The sequence below is a fragment of the Heteronotia binoei genome, chromosome 13 (assembly GCF_032191835.1).
Source record: "Heteronotia binoei isolate CCM8104 ecotype False Entrance Well chromosome 13, APGP_CSIRO_Hbin_v1, whole genome shotgun sequence".
NCBI classification, from domain to species: Eukaryota; Metazoa; Chordata; class Lepidosauria; order Squamata; family Gekkonidae; genus Heteronotia; species Heteronotia binoei.
The window spans coordinates 24,648,984-24,673,176 of record NC_083235.1 but is presented as its reverse complement, the minus strand read 5'-3'; the positions used below and the strand labels follow the sequence as shown (position 1 = coordinate 24,673,176).

Below are 24,193 nucleotides of genomic sequence, written 5' to 3'. Positions count from 1 at the left end.
CTGTGGTGCACCCACATAATGGATGGGGTTCTTTTCCATTCAGATTATGCAGCAAAAGTTTCTAGCATGGCTGCTGCTGCAAAGTTGCAAGCTATTTCCTTCCCTATCTGCATTCCCACCTATCTATTCCAGCTCCTGCACACTGTCACCATCACAGAGAGTGCAATTTAAGAGCCTGTGATGTGCCGTCATGAGGAGGCATGTCAAGGGCAGCCTTGACAGGCTCGGGCGTCGTTAGTCCTCCTTGCTCAAGGCTTGAAGAGTGTGAGTTGGAACTGCACAATCAGACTTGGAAATGGAAAGTACAGGGGAGGGAAAGGCTTAGTAAGAAATCAAGCTGTCAACACTCACTGCAGTTCATCTCATCCGACGCATCCTCGCAGTCGATATGCTGGTTGCAGCGGCTCGAATTGCCGATGCAGGTCCCGTCCCGGCAACGGAACTCCGTGGTAGCACAGCTTGTCTCTGGAAAAAAGAGAAGGCAACAGTGAGGCTTCTGTGGAAGACACTGCAATTGAGCAGAGCCTCTAAACTGCAACACAGGTGTAGAGTGCTGGATTGTGCTCACCTGTCCTATAGGAAGTACTCTCTGATTTTCTGGTGGCAGTGGTTGCTACCCAGGTGGTTTTGGGTACCACGCGGGGAAAAAGGAAAAGGCACAGAGATCTGGGGGATCTGTGGGGCTTTCCAAACCCCTAGGACCCTGAAGGAACATCCACTAGATGCCCAGCATTCTCTTTACATAGGAAATGACTAAAATGTGGCATTCATTGCCAGAGGGTATAGTGATGACCACAGGCATAGACAGCTTTAAAAGGGGTTAAGATAGATTTGTGGAGGAGGAGAATATTGCATTTTTATATCCCATCCTTCACTCCAAATCTCAGAGCAGCTCACAATCTCCTTTTTCTTCCTTTTCCACAACAGACACCCTGTGAGATGGGTGGGGCTGAGAGAGCTCTCACAGAAACTGTTCTTTCAAGGACAACTCTTGCAAGAGCTATGGCTGACCCAAGGCCATTCCAGCAGCTGCAAGTGGAGGAGTGGGGAATCAAATCCGGTTCTCCCAGTTAAGAGTCCATGCACAACCACTACACCAAACTGGCTCTATCAGCAGCTACTAGTCATGGTGAATCGCCATGTTCATAGGCAGTAAACATATGAATACAAGTGTCAGGAGACAACATCAGGGAAAAGCCTTCCCACACTGTTCTTGGCTTTCCAGAGGTACCAGTTGGCTACTGTATGTGACAGGGAGTTGGACTAGATGGACCACTGGTCTGATCCAGCAGGGCTCTTACATTCTCTGTGGCAGCCTCCCAACTGTTGAATGTCCTTCCTTATAAAGCGCACTGGAATCTGTACGAAACCCTTCTTGGCTTATCACAACCAGACTATTGCCTCGTTTCTTTTAAAAGTCTTGTCAACCGTTTTAGTAATTCGCCTGTGCTGCATTTTTAATGTTATTTTAAATGAGTTATTCAGCCTTTGTTAATTCAGCTTCTTCATACAGGCATTATTTTAGTTGTAATTATATTGTCTTACTGTGTTGCTTCATGGGCTGACTGGGTGGACAAGCAGGGTTGAAATGGACAAAAATCACTTAAGTAAATCATTAACAGCCAGCAGTATTTACTTCTGTGGCTATTTGTCTTGAAGCCCTGTACAGACATAATATGTCATTATGGTTTCATTTATTTAGCCCCGGTGAAATGCTAATGTCCAAATCAATATATCATAGCTAAGGATTTGTTTCCAACCAAGATGCAAAACCACAACTTGATAAAAGGTCTGTATTGAACATGGTCAAACGTTCCATCTGCAACAAAGAGATTATGGTTATAAGGCTATCTGTACTTGTCTCCAGAATTTCTGCTTGCAGCAGGCATCCTGGCTCAGGGGCCAGCAGGGTATATATATCTGCTCTGCACAAGTATTAGGCATGGTGATATAACAGAGCAAGTGTTCCTAGCAATGCTCCCTCTAAGCTGCAGAGTTCTGCGAGCAAAAATTCTACTTTATGAGCTAAAGGTAGTCCTCTGTGCAAGCACCAGTAGTTTCAACGTCGCATCACGACGTTTTCACGGCAGACTTTTTACAAAGTGGCTTGCCATCGCCTTCCACAGTCATCTACACTTTCCCCCCAGCAAGCTGGGTACTCATTTCACCAACCTTGGAAGGATGGAAGGTTGAGTCAACCTTGAGCCGGCTACCTGAACCCAGCTTCTGCTGGGATCCAACTCAGGTTGTGAGCAGAGCTTGGAGTGCAGTACTGCAGCTTACCACTCAGGACCACGGGGCTCCTGTACTTCATGAGCTACTGGTATTAAAACTGTGAGCCACTGCATACATTCATTCATTTGGGGGCCATTTTTCCTGAGTTAAGACAAAAAATATGTGAGCTGGAGGCTAAAAAACTGTGAGCTAGCTCACACTAACTCAGCTTAGAGGGAACACTGGTTCCTAGTACAGTGCCTGTGTGTGCCATGGTGCCCACCACGTGTTTTTAGGAAGGTGGCAGGGGGGAAGAGACAGATGAGGTTTTTGCCCAGCAAGGCTTCTTATTAGCCACTGGAGATTTGATTGGCTGTACTCAGGGCTTTTTTGGAAGAAAAAGCCCAGCAGGAACTCATTTGCATATTAGGCCACATCCCCTAACATCACCATTGATACACATAGAGCTTTTTGTAGAAAAAGCCCAGCTGGAGCTCATTTGTATAATACACCCCCTGACACAAAGCCAGCCGGAACTGTGTTCCTGTGCGTTCCTGCTCAAAAAAAGCCCTGGCTGTACACAATTGTTTTCAAAGGCTGCTTTGGCACAACACAACCATCTTCAAATTGTGGCTGAAGCTAAGCCGCCGCAGCCATTTTATAGCTGACCCTGCCTCCTACGGCACCTCTCTCGTGGCAGCCATTTTGTGTTTGCACCCATCAAGCTGTGTCAGAATTCCAAAGGTGCCCACAGGCTCCAAAAGGTTGGGGACCCCTGTAAGAGAGAATCCAATGGGTCACGTTCCAGTCTGCTACATGGGTGCAGCTCGACGTGGCCTGCATTTGTGGAATGCTTCATGCAACCGTGGCAGGCACTAATAATATTGTGCAGGCCTATGAGGAAGGTTACAGCAACAGTGGCCCTCCCTTTCAAGTGGCCTCCCAGTTCCAAGCGCTTAACTGTTACAAGGAACTTCGTCTGAGTTGTCCCCGCAGTCGTCCGCGCCATTGCACAAGAACCTGTTGGCCACGCAGCGTTTATTGGTGCAATGGAAGTAGCCTTTCTTACACTTGCGGTTGTCTGCAACACAAAGCAAGAAAGGGTGTGCCTGTGTGAGAAAGGGTAGGTAGAAAGAAACACATTTATAGCAGGGGATTGCTTGACATGGATCTCACCCGCATTCAGGGTACAAGCAACTAAAGGGAAATAACAAACATGGCTGCAGAGCTAGGAGCCAAAGTCATCTGCAGGGCAGGCTAACAGAGGGAGGTGGCAAGGAACCGAGGAGGGAGGATGGGAACCTTACTGCAGTAGGATTGCTTCTCGTCTGACTTGTCCTTGCACTGGGCCACGCCGTCGCAGGTCCGGCTGAAGTCAATGCAGTCTCCGTTCCCGCACTCAAACTCGGTGTGCACGTGACAGGTGGAGTTGGCAGCTAAAAGAAGGGAGAACAGGACTGAGTGTAGGCATGCCAGCTTCCATAGAGGCTTCTGGTTCACGGAAGATAGTTTCCATATACACTCACAACAAGGGATTTTTTTGTAGCAGGAACTCCTTTGCATATTAGGCTATACCGCCCCCGCCCCCCCCAATGTAGCCAATCCTCCAAGAGCTTACAGGGCTCTTCTTACAGGGCCTACTGTAAGCTCCAGGAGGATTGGCTACATCAGGGGGGTGTAGCCTAATATGCAAAGGAGTTCCTGCTACAAAAATAGCCCTGCTCACATCCTCACCTAGTTCTGTGATTGTGCCCAATGCTCAGAAGAGGCAAGTGTCAAACTGTAGTAGCCATAACAACAAGTGGAATGCATATTCAGAAAGATGCAGAAGAGGACTACAGGATGACTTAAATAATTATTCAAGAGCTGGCTAACAGAGGGAGGTGCACACAAAAACTTACATCTTGTATATATTTTATTGGTCTTACAGGTGTCACTGAAATCAAACTTAACTTGGATTCGTGATTAGTGCTGTGTGTAGCTTACTAGAAGTAGGATCTTGCTATGCAATTTTTCTGCCACAACACATCATGTGAACTTTTATGCTTTAGTTCTTTCTGGTTGGTTCCAGACTTCTAAAATCCTAATGCATTTGGTTGTTGAATGTCCCCATTTTATTGACTATACAAACTCACTATATGTGATCTGCTTTGAGTCTCTGTGAGAAAGCTGGACTGTAAGTAAAGTAAATGAATAATAATAAATAAAATAGAAAAGTCCTGCAAATGAAAAACAAGCAGAGCACAAAGCTGTCACAACTAGAAGAACAACATGCATTCACTGTGAACCTCTGGTTAAGGCACACGAATTGTGGCTAATTGTTAGGTCAGGAGTTCCGACAGGAGAAGAGGAAGAGACTCTTAAAGGGGTGGGGGGGAGGTTCCTTGGGCTGAGTGAAGTCCCCATGGAGGATGGCTGGATCCCCTAGAGTGACTATGACCAAAAACAACATCTAAATGGATGCTTTGCCGAATTTTCACACGGTTCGATTTTCAATACACAGGTGAAGGGAAAAAATGATGTGATGACTCTCAGTTCTGCACAACATAAATGTTCATGCCTTTGCCAGCATGTACACATTCTAGAAGAACAGACTTCTCTCATGTCCTAGGTATCCATATATCTGACTGCATTCATGCCAAGTGCTCACCTCTGCAGCTCAGATCCTCCTGAAGGGTTCTCTCGCCACGGCAAGAGCAGACCACTTGGCCCTTGGGGGTGGGGAGGCACAGGTCCTGGCAGCCACCGTTGTTCACTCTGCAGAGAGAGAGTTCACCTGGGTGGTATAAAACAGGAGAGAAAAGGGGTGCAAAAATTAGTGTCAGGGAGGGGACACACACACACATGTGGTGCATCCTGATCTGAAAAGAACAAAGTTAAGCATTAATAACCCATTTTCTCAGAAATCAAGTCCACTGAATTTGATCAGAGAACCCATACAGAGCTATCCAAGAGTCCTCCACTGCTCTCATTCTAGACAAAGAGTAATCTCCAAAGGGGTAATCCACTCCTACTAAGAACATGATATAAGAGAAGCCATGTTGGATCAGGCCAGTGGTCCATCCAGTCCAACACTCTGTGTCACACTGTGGCCAAAAAAACAAGGTGCCATCAGGAGGTCCATCAGTGGGGCCGGGACACTAGGAGCCCTCCCACTTTTGCTCCCCCCAAGCACCAAGAATACAGAGCATCACTGCCCCAGACAGAGAGTTCCATCAATACCCTGTGGCTAATAGCTGTTGATGGAGCTCTGCATAAGAACATAATATTTATGAACAGGTATAGCACATCCTTTGTTAAAGAAGTGTTTCTGGACCAGCTCCTCCCTCATTTTGGCTCTCCTCTATATAATCATAGTTAAAGAATGTTTACATATAAATCATTGCATGGGAATGGGGTGGGGTGCAGGATATGCTCTGTCATACATTCCAAGGGGTGGGATCTACTCAGCCTGTGATCTGGAAGGGTCCAGGGATTATAGAACAAGCTGCACAGGTAGAGAAGCTACAACAGCTCTCCTGAGGACCAACAAGAAACCACCCCCACATTTGCCTGTAAATTACAAAACACGAGTATTCAAGAACCTTCAAGGATCACAAGCAAACTGGAGGATAAATAAGTGAAGAATGCTCCACCCATGTTAGGGAATGACGGCCAGGGATCACTCATGCTGTGCCTCCCTCCTAAAAAGAAGTTTTCCTTACAGCTATTAGTGTCATTGGCCACAGCAATTATGCCCATGGGTTGTTGGGGGATGTCAATGCGCAGATGCTTCATGTCGGAGCCCACGTATTTGTTGGCGCGCTGCACTGCCCGACGCACCCAGTCCGTCCAGAAGATGTAGTCCCCATAGACAGCCAGCCCGAAGGGATGCACTGGCTCTGCCTTCAGGATGACCTGTTGGGGATCACCATAAATGTTAGTGGGGAACAAATTGCTATTGACTGCAGACTAACACCAGTTCAGAAACCAATGCATATAACATTAAATACAGGCAGGGCTTTTTTGAAGCAGGAACTCCTTTGCATATTAGGTCACATCCCCTGATGTACCCAATCCTCCTGGAGCTTACAGTAGACCCTGAAAGCTCCTGGAGGATTGGCTGCATCAGGGGTATGTGGTCTAATATGCAAAGGAGTTCCTGCTACCAAAAAAAGCTCTAGGGTTGACTATTTTATTTATTTACTTCCTTTCTTTGTATTCCACCTTTCTCCCCGATGATAGGGACCTAAAGCAGCTTACAACTTTCCCGTCTCCTCTGTTTTATCTTCACCGCAACCCTGTGAGGTAGGTTAGGCTGACGGTGTGTGATTGGCCCAAGGTCACCCAGCAAGCTCCCATGGCAGAGTGGGGATTTGAACTTGGAGTCCCAAGATCCTAGTCTGACACTCTAACCACTGTCTTGGCTCTCAGAGAGGCAGTTCACCACATGCTGCTTGGGTACATTAAAAGGTAAAGGTAGTCCCCTGTGAAAGCACCAGCCGTTTCCAACTCTGGGGTGACGTTGCTTTCACATTTTCATGGCAGACTTTTTACGGGGTGGTTTGCCACTGCCTTCCCCAGTCATCTACACTTTCCCCACAGCAAACTGGGGACTCATTTTACTGAACTAGGAAGGATGGGAGGCTGAGTCAACCTCGAACTGGCTACCTGAACCCAGCTTCCGCCAGGATTGAACTCAGGTCGTGAGCAGAGCTTAGGACTGCAGTACTGCAGCTTTACCACTCTGCATCATGGGGCTCTACTGGGGTACATTACCTCTTTATAAAGAGCTGGTATTGGTTCTAAGACACATGCTAGTTCATTCTGGAATGAATCTGATGCCTGGACATTAAAACAGCGTTGGGTGAACAAAGGCTGAATAGAGACAATAGTTTTTTTAATACACTTCCAGTTTTGTGCAGAGACAGCTGGAAATGGCCAGATTCCCAGCCTCTACTGTTGAATGTGTCAGCTCCTTAGAGGTCCTTCCTTTATTCATGATGCACATCTCACCAAACAAAGATGCCCCATTGTTGCTGCAGCAGAGGCACACAAATGCTTGTTTATGCTGCTTGATAAAGTCCCTGAAAATTCTGTTTTAAAAACTGGAGATAGATGATCTTTTTTTTTCTTTTCAAAAGACAGCCGCAAGTGGTTTAGGAGAGATGTTCCCCTTTTCACACAGAGAATTCTTTTGTCCTACAATTGTCTCTGATAAAACAGAGCTTCCCCGACCCCCTTAAAACTGTTTTCCAGAGGCAAAAAGTATGCACAGCAAACAGTAATTTCTCTTTCAAACAACTTTTAACTTCCTGGAAAACTATTAAGCCTCTCTAACTAAAATAAACTGAGAAAGAGAAATAAAAAACCCTCTCTATGTAACTCTTCAGTTATCTGCAAATTCTTTATACTCCTTTGCACTTCTTAGCGTGGTGTGGAAGTTATTGCGCTGAACTAGAATCCCGGACACACTGGCTGGAATTGCTATTCTGCCATGAAAGCCTGTTGGGTGACCTTGGAGTCCTCATTCTCTCGGCCTAACTTTCCTCACAGGATTGTTGTGAGAGTAAAATGGAGGAGGGGAGAACCATATTGTAAGCCGGGGGGGGGACAAACTGTGGCTCAGGAGCCACATATGGCTCTTTCACACGTAATGTGTGGCTCTTAAAGCCCCCCCCCCCCCTCCGGCCAACTTGGAAATGACATTTCTTTCTATAAGCCAAGCCAGCAAGCAGCTTGGAGAATGCATTTAAAGTTGCTTTCTTTCCACCTCTTCATCCCTCCCTCATCTTTCTTTCCACCTCTCCCTCCCTCCCTCATCTATTTTCCTTCCTTCCTCCCTGTCTTGTGGCTCTCAAACATCTGACATTCATGTCTTGCAGCTCTCAAACATCTGACATTTATTCTATGTGGCTCTTACATGAAGCAAGTTTACACCCCTGTTGTAAACTAAACACAGTAATCAATGCCCTGTTCTACACTATGCAATACAAGAAGAGTGATCATACAAAGTTGAGGCAAAAATGGGCCTAGAAAGGCTACTAAAATCAAAATTTACTGTGCTATGACAGTAAAACAAAAAACAATTTAATAGAACAGGTGTAATGCTGTAAGCCAACTGAGTGTTTTGCTGGCCATAGAGAACAGCGGAGACTTTTTGGTCCCTTGGAAATGGAATAAAACCGTGTCTTTACTGACATTTTGAATTTTCTAGTCAATCCCGTGCCTGAGGAAATCTTTGAATGAAACAGGAAGTTAACAGTCCTGTCGCTGCTTGCTACTCATGGGATTTTAAGAAGAGGAACATTCTACTGTGAGTCTGCAGTATGGTTTTGTATGAAATTTAGGACTATATATTGTATACTATGTTTTAACTCCACACTTGTTCTTTTAAATTGTTTATTGTTCCAGTGTCATAGCATAGTAAATTTTGATCACAGTAGCCTTTCTAGGTCTGTTGTTGCTTGTTCTACACTACGGCAGGATCTGACTGACATTTCAACAATCATTTTAGTCCTTCCCATTCCCAGACTCTCCTGGGAGAAAATCCTTCCGGCAGCAGGACTTACCTGTCGCTGGGAGCCATCGTATTCGCAGCGCTCAATCTTGTCCAGTGTGGCATCGGAGAAATAGATCTTCTCGGACTTGTGGTCAATGGCCAGGCCGTTGGGCGTACGGATGTCTTTATCAATGATGGTGATCATATTGGCACCAGACAGCGAGGCCCGCATGATGCTGGGGTGCTGCTCATTCCAGTTGGTCCAGAACATCAGGCTGGAGGAAAAGTGGGGAGCACAGACAACTGAAGAATGGTGCAAATTCCCCAGGCAAGCTTTGAGCGACAACCCTGCCGAGATTTCTTGGCCTTGGTATGGTCAGTAATGGCTTTGAAGAGTCAGAGGTGGAATTCTAGCAGGAGCTCCCTTGCAGATTAGGTCAAACACCCCTGTTGTAGCCAATCCTCCAAGAGCTTGCAAGGCTCTTTTTTGTAAGCTCTTGGAGGACTGGCTACATCAGGGGTGTGTGGCCTAATATGCAAAGGAGCTCCTGCTAAAATGCAACCCCTGAGAAGCGTTACAGTGAAATTCATCCAAAGTGACTGGCATCATGGTTGTCTCCCTTGCGAAATTTCAGGAGCCCAACCAGAGCTTTCTGATTATTTTTGGTGACTTTCTTTTCAGTGTTGTTTTGAATTACTTTGCAGTGTTAAATAATCCTAAATTGCTACAGGGGCACTTAGGGGTTGAGCACTACTGGGGTATAGAGTTAAATGGATACACAAATACAAACATAAATACAAACTATCGGTCTCCCCTGCTCCTCAACGAAATGGAGGATTTTCCATTGTTTAATTGTTGTAAGTTGATAAAAGAGACCTTAGGGACTGAGCGTTAGTGAGGTATAGGTAAAAACAGATACACAAATACAAACAATCGGCCTCCCCCACTCTTCAACGATATGGAGGATTTTCTTTCGAGTTGTCCAGAAGGTACACTGGGACTTACTTCTGGCACTCATCCAGCACGAAGGCTCGAGGATGGTCATCTCCAGACATAGTAATGACTGTGTCTCTTTCAAAAGCTCCAGGGCGGGTCTGATTCACAGTATGCCGAGTAATGGTGGACGTGGTGTAGCTTGTCCAGTACAAAGTATCCCAGCCTCGGTGGTAGGCCAGCCCCTCAACTGAGCCAACATCTGATGAGAGGAGAGAGTGGCAAGAATTTCAATGAAACCCTCATTTCCGTATAGACCCATAGCAACTGGACATGGACATAGTACCCCATGACTTATCAAGGATTCAGTCCTCCACCCCACTCTGCAGATTACCAGCTACACATGGCTTAAAATTAATTTGATCACCGTGCTCTCTTCGGTTCCACCATCCCAATAGCCCTCTCTGTAATAGGAAGCAAGAATTGGTTGGATATTATGAGTTTTTACACATGCTCTGATTCTGAAGCCTGCTTGTTTTTCTCCCTGTGTTTGCTCTCGCTATACCACTGTACTGCTTTCCTGATCTGGATTATGTGATACAAAGACCTTCCAAAATTTTGCCTTTGGTGCTACTTAAATAACCAGGAAATGTTATCCTAGACTGTACCACTTCAGATCTCTGTGCCTAGAAAAACAGCATGTGAGGAAGAACAGACTGAACAATCTTCCCTCCCGTGCTAGCGTTTTTTCTCAAACAAGTAGATTTTTATTAATGCTTCATGTATGGATCCCTCTACTTCTAGTTTAAAGTGTACAGCACAGGAATGCCTTCACTGTCTGATTTTGCACACTGTCTGCTCCTTACCTGTCAAACTTTTGCTGTCCTCACCAGCAAAAGTTTGAACTGGCTAAAGATTCTCTAATCTACATCATGATAAACTTTCTAGCTTCACCCCCCAACTTTTTCTCTGCTGTTCTTTTGGGGAGTCAGCAAAACCTCTTGCACTGAAGAATACACCTCTCTCAGACCCCTGACCGTACCCCATAACTTGGTCTAGCCCTAGCTAGATAGGTAGATATATGTATTTGTGCGTGTGTGTATGTGTATATATATATATATATACACACACACACACACATATATCTACCTATCTAGCTAGGGCTAGACCAAGTTATTTAGAAGATCAGGGGGAATCAGAAGGTGAAAGAGCAGGGCTATTTTTGTAACAGGAACACCTTTGCATATTAGGCCACACACTCCTGATGTAGCCAATCTTCCAAGAACTTACAGGACTCTTAATACAGGGTCTACTGTAAGCTCCAGGAGGATTGGCTACATCAGGGGAGTGTGGCCTAACATACAAAGGAGTTCCTGCTACAAAAAAAGCCCTGTGAAAACGGATGCATGAGTCTTCGCCAGTAGCTTGGCAAGAATGCTCAACTACCTAAGTTAGGCATGATGTCTACCATACCCAGATCTTGAATTGAGCAGGAGCTCACAGGAGCACAGCTCCTGAACCTTTCTGAGGGTTCCCCCTCTTCCTCCTTTCCTCCCTACTTTGTCCACTGAATAGTAGGTGCAGCTGCATAACAATCCTTGGATGAGCTCCACCACCTATTTTTCTACAAAACGACCCCTGACCATACCCCATTATGCAATGACTACAAATGAGTATATAGACTGCGTGACAGATTAGAATGGGTCTGTAAAAAAGACATGTTTTTAAAACCATGACAGCAAATACCTTAAAAGCTCCTGTTTCCCTACATGCAAGGCTTTGGAGGTCATTTGTGCCCCCCTTAGTAAGTTAATGGGCCTCCTGAGAAAACTTTATCCTGATTTCTGAAAGTCATGGAGTTTCAAAAAAGCCTTCATTTAGCCAACAGCAGGAGCAGTTCCCTCCTCTTCCATGGAGGTCAGCTTCTGAGCAAGACTAATAGCACCATATATCTAGCTAATGAGTTTAAAAAGATCAATGAATCACAGTTGTGGCTAATTCTGAATGCGTGTGCAGCAGGAAAGGCTCAAGGCTTCCAAGCATGAGGTCTCTCAAAGCACAGCTAACAATGAGTTATAAACTGTGGTCTAGACTAGTCCAATTCATTCCCCCCTATGAGGACCCTCTTGCTTCCCTAATTCAAAGCAACGGAGCCTCTGCTTTACACTTAAAACCATTTACTAAAGAGGATGGCCCTTATGGCTATTTTCTCCAGCTGCAACATTCACTCCACTGTAAAAAAATTTCTTCAAGGAGGTAATGGAAAGGAGCCATGTGGCAGGGAAGTATATGGACTACATCCCTCCAATCTGGCACTTCAGGAAGCAGATGCCGGGAAAGCCCTCTGCATGGGACTTTTGAGAGCTGCAGCCATTCAGTTTGGTGTAGTGGTTAAGTGTGTGGACTCTTATCTGGGAGAAGCGAGTTCGATTCCCCCACTCCTCCACTTGCAGCTGCTAGAATCGCCTTGGGTCAGCCATAGCTCTCATAGAGTTGTCCTTGAAAGGGTAGCTGCTGTAAGAGCCCTCTCAGCCCCACCCACCTCACAGGGTGTCTGTTGTGGGGGGAGAAGATATAGGAGATTGTAAGCCGCTCTGAGTCTCTGATTCAGGGAGAAGGGCAGGGTATAAATCTGCGGTCTTCTTCACAGTCAACAAATCTGAGCTAGATGTAGCAATGATCTCACTTAGGATAATATTGCATATGTACACTGTGGCTCAGCAGCAGCGCATCTGCTTGGCATGCAAAAGGTCCCAAGGTTCAATCTCCAGCATAGCGGTGGCAAAACTGTGGCTCAGGAGTCACATGCAGCTCTTTTGCACACATTGCGCAGCTCCCAGAGGTCAAGGAGGAACTTAATGCAGGTTTACTCTCAAACAAGCACGCTTAGCATCAGGACCTCATTTAGCCTCTTAGCATTGATCCATAGATAGACAACTATTTTTGCTGTGTGTTAAGCAGAGAAGGAGGGTAAAATAGGAAGCCTCGCAAGCTCTTTTCCTCGACCATAGAGGTTGCCCAGAGACTAAGGAAAGAGAGTGCAAGAACCAAGGGAGCCACTGGAAGGAGGGATGAAATAGAGGGTAGCACAGGGTTCCTCAGTTTCATAGCTCTTATAGAATTTATATTTACTAACCTTGGTGTCAAGGCAAAGAGAGATGCATAATGATACAAATAGTAAGGACAGGTTTCTTACCTGTAACTGGTGATCTTCGAGTGGTCATCTGTGCAATCACACATATGGGTATTCTTCCAGAATGGCCCTGACCTCGGAGAGTTCAAAGCAATCTTGATCGTAGATCTGGCGCGCCTCCCCCTCGTCCTGGGGCGGAGCCACCGTTTGCGCATGCGCGGACGAGGGGGGAGGCGTCTAGCCACTCAGTTTCTTCCCGCCACCGGACAGGTGGAAGACGTACTAGGTGAGTGTCCAGCAGCGGGGAAGGCTGGGTGGGTCTGTGTGATTGCACAGATGACCACTCGAAGATCACCAGTTACAGGTAAGAAACCTGTCCATCTTCTTCGTGGTCTCTGTGCATTCACACATATGGGTGATTAGCGAGCTATCCCTTCGGAGGCGGGTGCTGGATCTGTAAAAAGTATGCAAGGTTAGACCAGAATGTAATGAGAGTAGTACTTACGGTGGTCAGTCGAAGATGGAGCGAAGTACAGCCTGTCCGAAGGAGGCATCACGCCGGGCACGAACGTCAAGAGCGTAGTGCGAGGCGAAGGTAGACGTGGAGGACCAGACCGCTGCATCGCAGATGTCCTCTATAGGGATGCCCTTCGTGAAAGCTGACGAGGTGGCGACGGCTCTAGTAGAGTGAGCTCGTATGTGTTGCGGGACTGGTTGTTTCGCCAGTTGGTAGCAGAGTTCTATGGTGGCAACGAGCCACTTAGAGAGCCTCTGAGTAGATATTTTGCTGCCCTTATTATGGGTGGCGTAGGTGACAAAGAGTCTCGGATCCTTACGGAATTCTCGAGTTCTGTCTATGTAGAAAGCTAGCGCTCTGCGCGCGTCCAAGTTGTGGAGAGCCCTCTGGCCTGCGTCCGAGGGGTGCTGAAAAAAGGCTGGTATGGTTGACTGTTTCCCTAGGTGGAATGGAGAGACGACCTTTGGTAGGAAGGTCGGGTCGGGGCGAAGGACCACCCTGTTACTGTGAAAGATTGTGTAGGGTGGGTCCGCCCGCAGGGCACAGATGTCGCTAGCCCTCTTGCCTGTGGTGAGAGCCGTGAGTAGTGCTGTTTTCCACGATAGCAGGTGTAGTGGAATAGATGCCATGGGCTCAAAGGGTGGTTTCATGAGCTGGCTGAGCACTAGAGAGAGGCTCCAGGTTGGAAGGATTTGTCTGACAGGAGGGTGTAGGCGAATGATGCCCTTGAGGAAGGCCTTCGTGGCATGATGAGAGAAGACTGTTGTTCCCCCGATGTGGGGGTGGAAGGCAGAAATAGCTGCGAGGTGTACCTTCAGGGAGGAGTATGAGAGGCCTGTTCTTGAGAGTGCTAAGGTATAAGTTAATACCTGAGAGATGGTAGCGCAGTTAGGGTCAAAGTTGTGTTGAGAGGCGTAGTGGGTGAAGCGCTTCCATTTTAGTAGATAGGCTTTCCTAGTGGATGGTTTTCTAGAGTTCAGTAGGACTTGGCGAACGTCCGGGGGAAAGTCTAAAAACTGATTCTCCAGGCCGTCAATTTGAGGGATGCCGGGTTGTGGTGTAGGACCTTCCCGTCTTGTTGGGAGAGGAGGTCCTGTGCTTGTGGGAGGATTAGGAATGTCCTGTTGGACAGAGACAGGAGGGTGGTGAACCAGGGTTGGCGTGGCCACCATGGGGTTATGAGGATGCAGTTCGTGCGGTCTGTTTGGATTTTCTGCAGGACCCTTGTGATGAGTGGGATGGGGGGAAACAGGTAGTGTAGTTTTCCCTTCCAGGTTTGGAGGAATGCATCCCCTCTGGAGAGCTGGGATGGTGGACCTCTCATGTAGAAGTGGGTGCACTGGGCATTTGATGGTGAGGCAAATACATCTATGCTCGGGGTTCCGAAGGTTTTGAAGATTTGTTGGATGTATTGAGCGCTGATAGACCACTCGTGGTTGTTGGTCGAGTGGCGGCTCAGGGCATCCGCCTGGGTATTCTCGGTCCCTGGTAGGTGAACGGCCGTGAGGAAGATGCCCTGGGTGATGCTCCAATGCCACAATGCCAGGGCCCTCTTGCAGAGTCTGATGGAGGCGGTGCCTCCCTGTCTGTTGATGTAGAAGACCGTGGCGATGTTGTCGGAAGTGACCTGGACGTGCTGATTCCGTAGCGATGGGAGAAAGGATCTCAGCGCTTTGTGTACTGCAAGGAGCTCTAGGCAGTTGATGTGGAGGGACCGCTCGTAGTCCGACCATTGGCCTTGGACTGTGAGGGTTCCTAAGTGGGCTCCCCATCCCCACCTGGAGGCGTCCGTGGTGACGATCACTGAGGGGGGAGCTTGTTTGAAGGGCATGCCCGTGCGGAGGTGATGTTCCATCGTCCACCATTTGAGGGATGTTACGATGTGCGATGGAAGGGTCAAGAGTGTAGATTGGTGCTGTGTGTGAGGATGAAAGGTCCTGACAAACCACATCTGCAGGGGTCGCATGTGAAGTTTTGCGAAGCATAGGACTGCGGTGGTTGCTGCCATTAGGCCTAGCATCCTTTGAAACGTTAGGGCTGTCTGGGAGCGCTGGGCAATGATGGTGTTGGCCAGAGATTGTATGCTGAGTACTCTGTCGTGCGGTAGAGAGGCTGTTTGGGAGATTGTGGAGATGTCTGCTCCTATGAACTGAATTCTCTGAGTGGGGGTTAGTTTGGATTTTGATAAGTTGACCTGGAGGCCGAGTGTGGCCAGGAGGGAGAGGGTAGTGGAGACGTCCAGTTGGAGTTGTTCCCTTGAATGGGCGACGATCAGCCAGTCGTCTATATATGGGTATATCGATATGCTCTGTTGTCGTAATGATGCGGCAACCACTGCCATGCATTTGGTGAAGACTCTCGGGGCCGTCGATAGGCCGAATGGGAGAGAGCGGAACTGGAAGTGTTGCTCCCCGACGGCGAATCTGAGAAATCTTCTGTGATGGTGGTTGATTGTGATGTGGAAGTAGGCGTCCTGTAGATCTATGGATGCCATCCATGAGCGTTCTGGGATAAGCGGAAGGATTGCCTGGAGTGTGATCATACGGAATTTCTTGTAGGTGATGTGGAGGTTTAGTTTGCGAAGGTCGAGGATCGGGCGGAGACCTCCGTCCCTTTTCGGCACCAGGAAGTAGCGGGAATAGAACCCGGTGCGATGGTATTGGGGTGGGACTGGTTCTATCGCGTTCTTGTCTAGCAGGGACGCGATTTCTGTCTGTAGCGGTGCGGACGATGGGGTGGTAAGAAATCTGTGATGTTTCGGGGTGGATGTGAATTCTATTAGGTATCCTCTCTGTATGATGGTGAGGACCCAAGCGTCCGATGTTATGTCTCTCCAGGCGGAGTAAAACTGTTGTAGACGGGTGTGGGGGTTTGGCTGAAGGAGGGAAACTGGACGTCTCGTGGCAGGGTGGTCAAAGAGACGGTTTTGAGGTAGCTGCGGTCTTTTTGGAAGTTTGCGTGCGTGGTCTGTATTGAGATGACAGCTTGGACTGGGGGGTTTTCCGTCTCCATGAGGTTTGCTGTCTGGGGGACTTGGTACCCTTATGGTAGGTGGACTTCCAGTTCCTCTGCCTGTTGAACTGGGGTTGTTGTTGGGAGACCCCCAAGCGTTTCGCCCGTTTCCTGCCGTCATCGACTGATGTGAGGATGTCGTCTGTGGCTGCGTTAAATAGTCCAAGGCCGTCGAAGGGTAAGTCCTCAATCTTATATTTAATGTCCGGTTGGAGTGACGAGGACCTAAGCCACGCATGTCTGCGTAAGGCTATAGCTGAGGCCAAGGCTTTGGAGGAGCACTGTGCAGCATGGCGAGCTGTGTTAATCTGCTGCTTGCTCAGTCTTGCTAATTCCTGTAGGGCGTTAGAGGCTGGTTTTCGTGATTCCTCGGGTAAGGAGGGTATCAGGGTGTTGAGATAGGTGGTTAGGTTGTATGCATATGCTGAGAAGCATGCCGTGTAGTTTTGTATCTTTGTTGCAGCTGTAGTGAGCGAGTATATCTTTCGCCCTATAGTATCGAGCTTCTTGCCCTCTCTTTCCGGGGGTACCGGGTGTCTCGTCTGTTTCGATTTCGAGGAGGAGTGAACTATTATGGAGTTGGGAGCCGGGTGGGTGAACAAGAACTTTGCATCCGGCGCGTGGATCTTGTAAAGGGCTTCGACTCTTTTGGAGGTTGGAGGTACCGATGCCGGCTTGTCCCAGGCTTCCTTGAGTGTCTCGAGGAGGACGGGAAGCATAGGGAGAGAGGAGCTTGCTGGGAGGTCTGAATGTACGAGGTCAAAGACGACGTCCGAGACCCTGGGTGCGTCTGTGTTAAGCTTCAGGTTCAGCGAGTTCGCCATATTGGAGACTAAGTCAAGGTAGGATTTCGGACCCTCTGATGGAGACAGGTCCGCCGGTTTAGCTATATCGGAAGCCGGGGATTGTAGGTCCGACCCCGAGGAGCGGTCGGATTCGGAGAGTTCGGCTTCGGAGTCGTCGTCGGATTCGTGCTGTAGGTCTGGTTGGGTTTCTACAGGTGGCAGCTGTTTGTTTGTCGCAGTGTGTATGGAGCCCGGTGGTGAGGGCAGTTTCGGCTCGAGGTCGAGGCGACTGCGTTCGTCATGGAGCTGAGCGAGTGTGTCGTAGTCGAGGTGGTGTGTGCGCGGGGACGCTTCGTAGTGTCGGGTTCGATCGTGTCTGTCCGCGCGGTTTCGGTACCGAGGGGAGTCATGGTAGCTGTGGTAGTGGCGCCCTCTCGAATCCGAGCGGTAGCGGTCGTGAGAGGGGGATCGTCGGTGCCCTCGTCGGGTCCGGGGAGAGCGAGATCTAGATCTCGACGGGGAGTAGTAGGAGTATCTCTCTCTACGGCGGCTGTGGGAACGGTGACTGCGGCGGCTGCGGGAACGTTGGCGGCTGTCCCTACGGCGGCTACGGGAACGTTGCCTACGGTGGCTGCGGGAGCGTTGGCGGCTGCGTGAGCGTTGGCGGCTGTGAGCTCTTGGTGTGGGTTGCCGTGGTAAAAGGACTCTCGGAGTTGAAGGTTCCCTGGTCAGGGATTGGGCTTCCAGCGGCTTAGAGAGATCTACGAAGGCGCGGGGGTCGAGTGGTTGGTGGCTCTTTGCAGGGGAGTGGACCTCGAGTATTTGGTCGGGTGGAGAGGTCGTGATTGACGGCGACTTGGAGGAGATGCGCACAATCTCCAATGGTGTGATGTTCGGCGTCGGCGTCGATTTCACTGTTGGTGTCTTTGGAGCCGAGGCGGAACTCGTGGTCGGGTTCGATGTCGATCTTACTGCGGTCGAGCTCGTGGCCGGGTTCGAGCTCGTGGGTTGCCCAGATTGGTCGGAGGGTCGATGCGCAGACTTGGTTTTCTTTATGCTGGCGGTGCTCGTCGGATCCACGTGGGCGGACTCGGAGCGGTGACGCTTCTTGGTGCCGTCCGACTTTGTGGTATGTTTGCCGGACTTAGGCTTGCAGGGACCTTGAGCCACGGAAGCTGCCGGCTGCGCCGTTCCCACGTGGAGTGGGGAAGATGGCGGAGGCTGGTGTTGCGCGCCATGCGGTCGGAGGGAGGCTTCCATTAGATGGCTCCGGAGTCTCGCGGCGCGATTCTTGCGGGCCTGTTTGCCGAACTGGCTACAGTGGACGCAGGAATCCGTGCGGTGGGTCTCCCCGAGGCAGAAAAGGCAGAGGGAGTGCCCGTCAGACGATGGGATCTTGGCAGAGCAGCGCGTGCAGCGTTTGAAAGTGACCTTGTCCCTTCCTTCCATCCGCTCCCGGGGGGGGGGGGGGGAGGGTGAGGGAGAAAGTCCGAAAGATAGTGAGGAGGTTTTTTTTTTTTTTTTTTTTTTTTTTTTTTTTATACGATACCAGGTGAAGATGAAAGACTGAAGTAGGTTGAAGAAAGAAGTAGTTTGCTGAAGATTGCAATGAGGAAGTTGGAGATCAACGAGGTAGGTGCGATCAGGTCAGCGGTAAGGAAGAAACTGAGTGGCTAGACGCCTCCCCCCTCGTCCGCGCATGCGCAAACGGTGGCTCCGCCCCAGGACGAGGGGGAGGCGCGCCAGATCTACGATCAAGATTGCTTTGAACTCTCCGAGGTCAGGGCCATTCTGGAAGAATACCCATATGTGTGAATGCACAGAGACCACGAAGAAGATTCAGTGCTTTATATAGTAAATGTGTGTTTCCTTCTCACAATGGTGCCAAAAAGTGATTCCATAACCTTTCCCTATGCTGGTCTTATGGAGACTGTTTTTCCCAGTTTTTGCCTTTTTAAAAGTCTCCTTCTAGCATGGTCATGTTGTAAAGTGCATGCATATGTATTTTATCTTTATGCACAAAGAAAGTATTAAGAGTTTTTATAAAGATATGCGCATAATATCTGTTCATGTATTGTGGCACTCAAACATCTGACATTTATTTTATGAGCTCCTACATTAAGCAAGTTTGGCCATCCCTGCTCTGGCATCTCTGGTTAAAAGATCAGGTAGTAGATGATATGAAAGGCTTCTATCTAACACCCTAGGAAGACACTGTCAGCCTAGGTAGACAATATTGACCTTGATGGACCAGTGTTCTGATTCAGGATATGGCAGCTTCATGTGTTTACACCTTAGTGCAGGGTCAGCATTGTTTTCCAAACACTGCCCCGACCAACAAACAAGACATTCCCTATCTAAAACTTCTGAGAATCTTGGCTTGAGTTTAAAGCCAGCACCAAACCAGATGGCCATGCAATATGCAGGGTGGGCACAAACTGGCATCAGCATGCCCACTCTCCAGGACAATCCTAAAGAGAGTTATAACCGTCTAAGTCTACTAAAGATGCATAGGCCCATAAAGGTATAACTTTGCTTAGGATAAACAATCCACAGCTGAACAGTGGCTTGTGCTGCAGTCTCGCCCAAACAATACAATGGAGCTGTATTTGAATTTCTGACAAATTGCCTAATAATCTATCTGCCAATAAACAGTACCCTGCCTTCCATGCTATCAGCACAGGGAAATTATTTGCTTGGCTGGAGAAAATTGATTTTTATTTAAACATTTGCAACTGAACGTCGCACCATGGGCCCTTCAGCTCTCTCGTGGCCTCATTGATGTTTCTCAACTGAGCACTCCACGATGCATTGAAGCAAGGAGAGACTCCCCCCTTCCACTGACTTCTGATAATTAAAAACCACCTAGAAAGATAATCTAGAATTTAATAGCAGCTGCCTGTCTTGTCTTTGTGCATCAATAGAAAAAACTGTCAAGTCCCCAACAGTTCAGTGATCAACACCAGGCCATTCAGAGAATAGTCTTTTATTGACTATTCAAGGCTCAAGATGGCTCTTGCGAAAACTGGCTTTGGTAGGCAAATGCCCTCTACTTATACCTTATGTTACCAGGGGTGGCCAACGGTAGCTCTCCAGATGTTTTCTGCCTACAACTCCCATCAGCCCCAGCCATTGGCCATGCAGGCAAAAAACATCTGGAGAGCTATCGTTGGCCACCCCTGCGTTATACATTCAAACCTAAGACATGAAGCAAGCGATCCCTCCTCCCTAGTTCTTTCCCAATCCTCTTGCAGGTGCACACATATCAGGTAGAGACGACCTTGGCCATCCCTGAGATCAGGCAGAAGAAATGCTTCAGTTGTTACACAGAGATAGGAGCTGGCTAAGCGAGAAGTGAAAGTAGTGTTCTTGCTAAGCCAGACCCCACCCCCCTTCTAAGCATGACTGGATTCAGAAAGTTTGGGATCTTATAATTATTAACAAATTGTCACAGCATGGCACAGAGAGTTCTGGTAATTCCCCCCCCCCTCAAAAATATAAGAGGAAGCTTGTTTTGGAAGGACTTGTAGTGCTTTTCCGACTATTCTTTTTTTTAAAAGGAACTTGCAATGAAGTGTTGCGTTAATACATGGGTGAAAATTATTGAACCACCTCTAATTTGTTGATTCGTAAGTAAAAATCAGGCTTTAAAAGTCTGAATCAACTCAGTAGCTCTGGTTTGCATGAATTCCTAGACCAAATAATCTTGGTCCACCAGTGGTATCATTCATCATGTTTGGGGTAGACTATGCAGTCTTTTTTAATGAGTGAGAAGGATGGAAAATGAAGGCAGGAATATGAACTTAGGGCTAAATATCAGAGCAGCTCATTTGAGACAAACAGGGAGAAAATACATGTGCAGTCCCTTCCAGGACAATATTGAGGGAAAATGGATCTCCTTTTGCATTCATCCCTTCAGTTATTTTTCCTTAAAATGATAGCGGTGCCTACCAATGTTCCCTCTAAGCTGCAGAGTCTTGTGAGCAAAAATTCTACTTTGTGAGCTCCTGGCATTCAAGTTGTGAGCTACAGCATCAATTATTATGCTCTGGGGTCATCCTTCCTGAGCTAAGACAAAAATGTGTGAGCTGGAGGCTAAAAATCTGTGAGCTAACTCACGCTGCTAGCTCAGTTTAGAGGGAACGCTAGTGCCTACTGATACATCTCTCCTTAGGTCAGGGCACAACCCTCATGCGAGTCCCAATTCACCAGCTGAAGGCTAATAGATTACATCAGGATTTTTACATTTTAATGGTAGTTGCTGAAGTCCATCCAAATAAAAGAAGTTCCTCAACATGAATTCAAATCTGCATTTTTCTGAATGTTTTCCTAATGTCTCCAGTACACATGAATCTGCCTTATACTGAATCAGACCCTCGGTCCATTAAAGTCACTATTGTCTACTCAGAATGGCAGTGACTCTCCAGAGTCTCAAGCTGAGGTTTTTTACGCCTATTTGCCAGGACCTTTTTTAGTTGGAGATGCCGGGGATTGAACCTGGGACCTTCTGCTTACCAAGCAGATGCTCTACCAACAATGCAGAAACCAAGGCAGCTTATTTTTCAAAGTTTGCACTGGCTCCTTAATGTCTTCTGGACACAATTCATCATGCGGACTGTGACATACAAAGTTCTTGAATCCTGTTTCAGACATACTGTGACATACAAAGTTCTTGAATCCTGTTTCAGAGATCACTCCTTCGCCTTTGTCCCATCACAAACTCCAAGGTAAATGTTCCTTGCTTGGTGCCCAGTTCAAACAGTACCATTCTCAGCGACTGAGCCACAAGCTGGCAACTCCACACTTCCACCCTCTGCACCCTTCGAGCTCACTAAAGCACCAAACAAGCATTCACCTCAGAGATGTTTGAGATTATATGGAGGACCAGATGAACCTTCACATTATTCTCTGGGGCCCATGGAGATCAACCTGCACTCCTCCAAACACTCTGCAGAGGGAGCCGTCAGGGAAGAAAGAAGAGGGGCATCCAAAGTACTCACTATCAACTATGGTCCTACGTCCTGTCCCATCGTCATTGATTTGTTGGATGTTGCCAAAATGAATGTCGCTGTAGAAGATGCGGTTGCTACCCTTGCTGCCATAGCGATAGTCAAAAGCCAAGGCAATGACATTTTTCATGTGCTCGCTGTCTTCAAACGGCTTGATGGGTGCATTGAGGTTGTTTTCGTCTGACAAGTGGATGCTCTTGAGGATCGTTCGTTCTGAGTACAGCAGGTAGCCATCGTACTCACGGCAGCTCACACTGTCCTCAGAGAGCATGCCATGGGCGCATGCGCATGTCCGCTGGTCCCCTCCCCGGAAAAGGCACAATTGCTGACAGCCGCCATTGTTCCGAGCGCATACATTGGTACCTAGAAAAGAACACAGAACAATGAAATCAGGGCTATCATGCTTTGTAGTCGATCTGAAGGGTTTGGCTAGCCTGAAGAAGTGAAGCCCCATCTCAGTCTGTTCCACTTGTACCGCCATTGCCTCATACCCCAATAAATAATAAAGGAGTTCTGTGGATTTGCCAGATTTTCTAATGAATTCAAACAAGGGAAGCCACTGATTTGTGAAATTAGTTGTGTTCAATGGTAATTTTTTGCTAGGAGGAGCTTTTTTCCAAGATCAAGAGATTCCAAATCTTGATACCATTTTTTAATCAAAGGTATTTACAGCTCCTTCCATATTCATTAAGTAGTCAAATCTAGAGCTTGCACATATGTACAAGTTCTTTCCCTGATGTTGGGACAGTTAACATGCTGGTTTGTGTAGGCTTATTTCTTAACTAGTTTGTTTAGGGTCAATACAGAGGTTTGCAGTCTTTCCCACCACAGTGTAGGTGACAGTGTTCAAAGCCAGTTAGTATTGGGATTGTCTATTGGATAATTAGTAGATCTGAGGTTGTCTCAGGGGTGGAGGCTTAGATAACTTTTATTGCCTTTTTTTAACTCTAACCCTGGGACACGAGGTTCAGCATTTACAGAGACAAGATGTAGATTAGAAAGCTAGACAGGATGTTTCTTTGTTTTTGAACTCCCCGTTTCCTTTCCCCCAAGTAATTAGTAAACTTTATCTTTAAAGCTAATGCACACCCGTGTGCTGCATTTTCTTTTACTCTGAAATATATATTAAATACCCAACAGCCATCCAAATTTTATATGATGTGATTACATAAATGCACACTGATCCAAATATGCCTTTTTTGAAACACTAAGGGTTATTATTAGTCCTTCCTTCATGGTTAGTTAGCCAGTCAATCATGTTCTTTATAATGTGTTACCACTGTTGTTCTTATCTATGAATGTTGCCAGGGGTGGAATTCTAGCAGGAGCTCCTTTCCTTTGCATATTAGGCCACACACCCCTGATGTAGCCAATCCTCCAAGAGCTTACAAGGCTCTTTTTTGTAAGCTCTTGGAGGATTGGCTACACCAGGGGTGTGTGGCCTAATATGCAAAGGAGCTCCTGCTAGAATTCCACCTCTGAATCTTGCTACTAAGTAGTGTTAAAAATAAAATAAACATCAGGCTGGCCTTTGTTGCAATTTTTACAGGGACGCCTGCAAACACATTTACAGTGCAATCCTAAGGAGAGTTACTCCGTTCTAAGCCGATTGAAATGAATAGGCTTAGACTGGAGTAACTCTCCTTAGGCTTGCAGTGTTAATAGCATCTATATTCCTGTCTGCCTGCCTATCCCATCTTACAAGCATCCCAGGAAAGAAATGGTCTTTTAAATAAATAAGGCTTAAAGATACTGAGACAATTTCCATGTTCTCCTCTTGGCTCTCATTTCATCTTGGGTTTCCCTTCCTTAAAAACAAAAATATGGCTTATTCATGCTGGAATTTCGATGTTTGATCTCAGTGGTATCTGTACAAGGGCCACTGCAGACACCTGGCTTCTCTAAGGTAGCACAAGTGACAACAATCACAAGCACCCCCTGCCCCCTTTTATCGCCTATGTTTAATAAGCATAATGTGAGAAGACATGAGCTGGGAGACGGACAGAGGGAATATGACGATTCTTCCAGAATGAAGCAGCTTTTGATACCATCGATAATGGTATCCTGCTTGTCCACCTTTCCAGGGTAGGAGTGGGAGGCACCTTTCT

At 47.4% G+C, this 24,193-nt stretch overlaps 1 protein-coding gene across 6 annotated transcripts in view; it reads right to left on the bottom strand.

Annotated features, from left to right (window-relative positions):
* The window catches only part of LRP1 (LDL receptor related protein 1), a 518,071-nt gene that overhangs the window by 83,649 nt on the left and 410,229 nt on the right, over positions 1-24,193 (bottom strand). For all 6 annotated transcript variants that reach the window (XM_060252267.1, XM_060252262.1, XM_060252264.1 and 3 more), the window contains 8 exons: positions 22,077-22,448; positions 9,702-9,891; positions 8,766-8,970; positions 5,919-6,111; positions 4,865-4,990; positions 3,522-3,650; positions 3,176-3,295; positions 352-465 (listed from right to left, as the gene is read on the bottom strand). In XM_060252267.1, the coding sequence (XP_060108250.1) occupies positions 352-465; positions 3,176-3,295; positions 3,522-3,650; positions 4,865-4,990; positions 5,919-6,111; positions 8,766-8,970; positions 9,702-9,891; positions 22,077-22,448 (1,449 nt within the window). The remainder of the gene's footprint in view (positions 1-351; positions 466-3,175; positions 3,296-3,521; positions 3,651-4,864; positions 4,991-5,918; positions 6,112-8,765; positions 8,971-9,701; positions 9,892-22,076; positions 22,449-24,193) is intronic.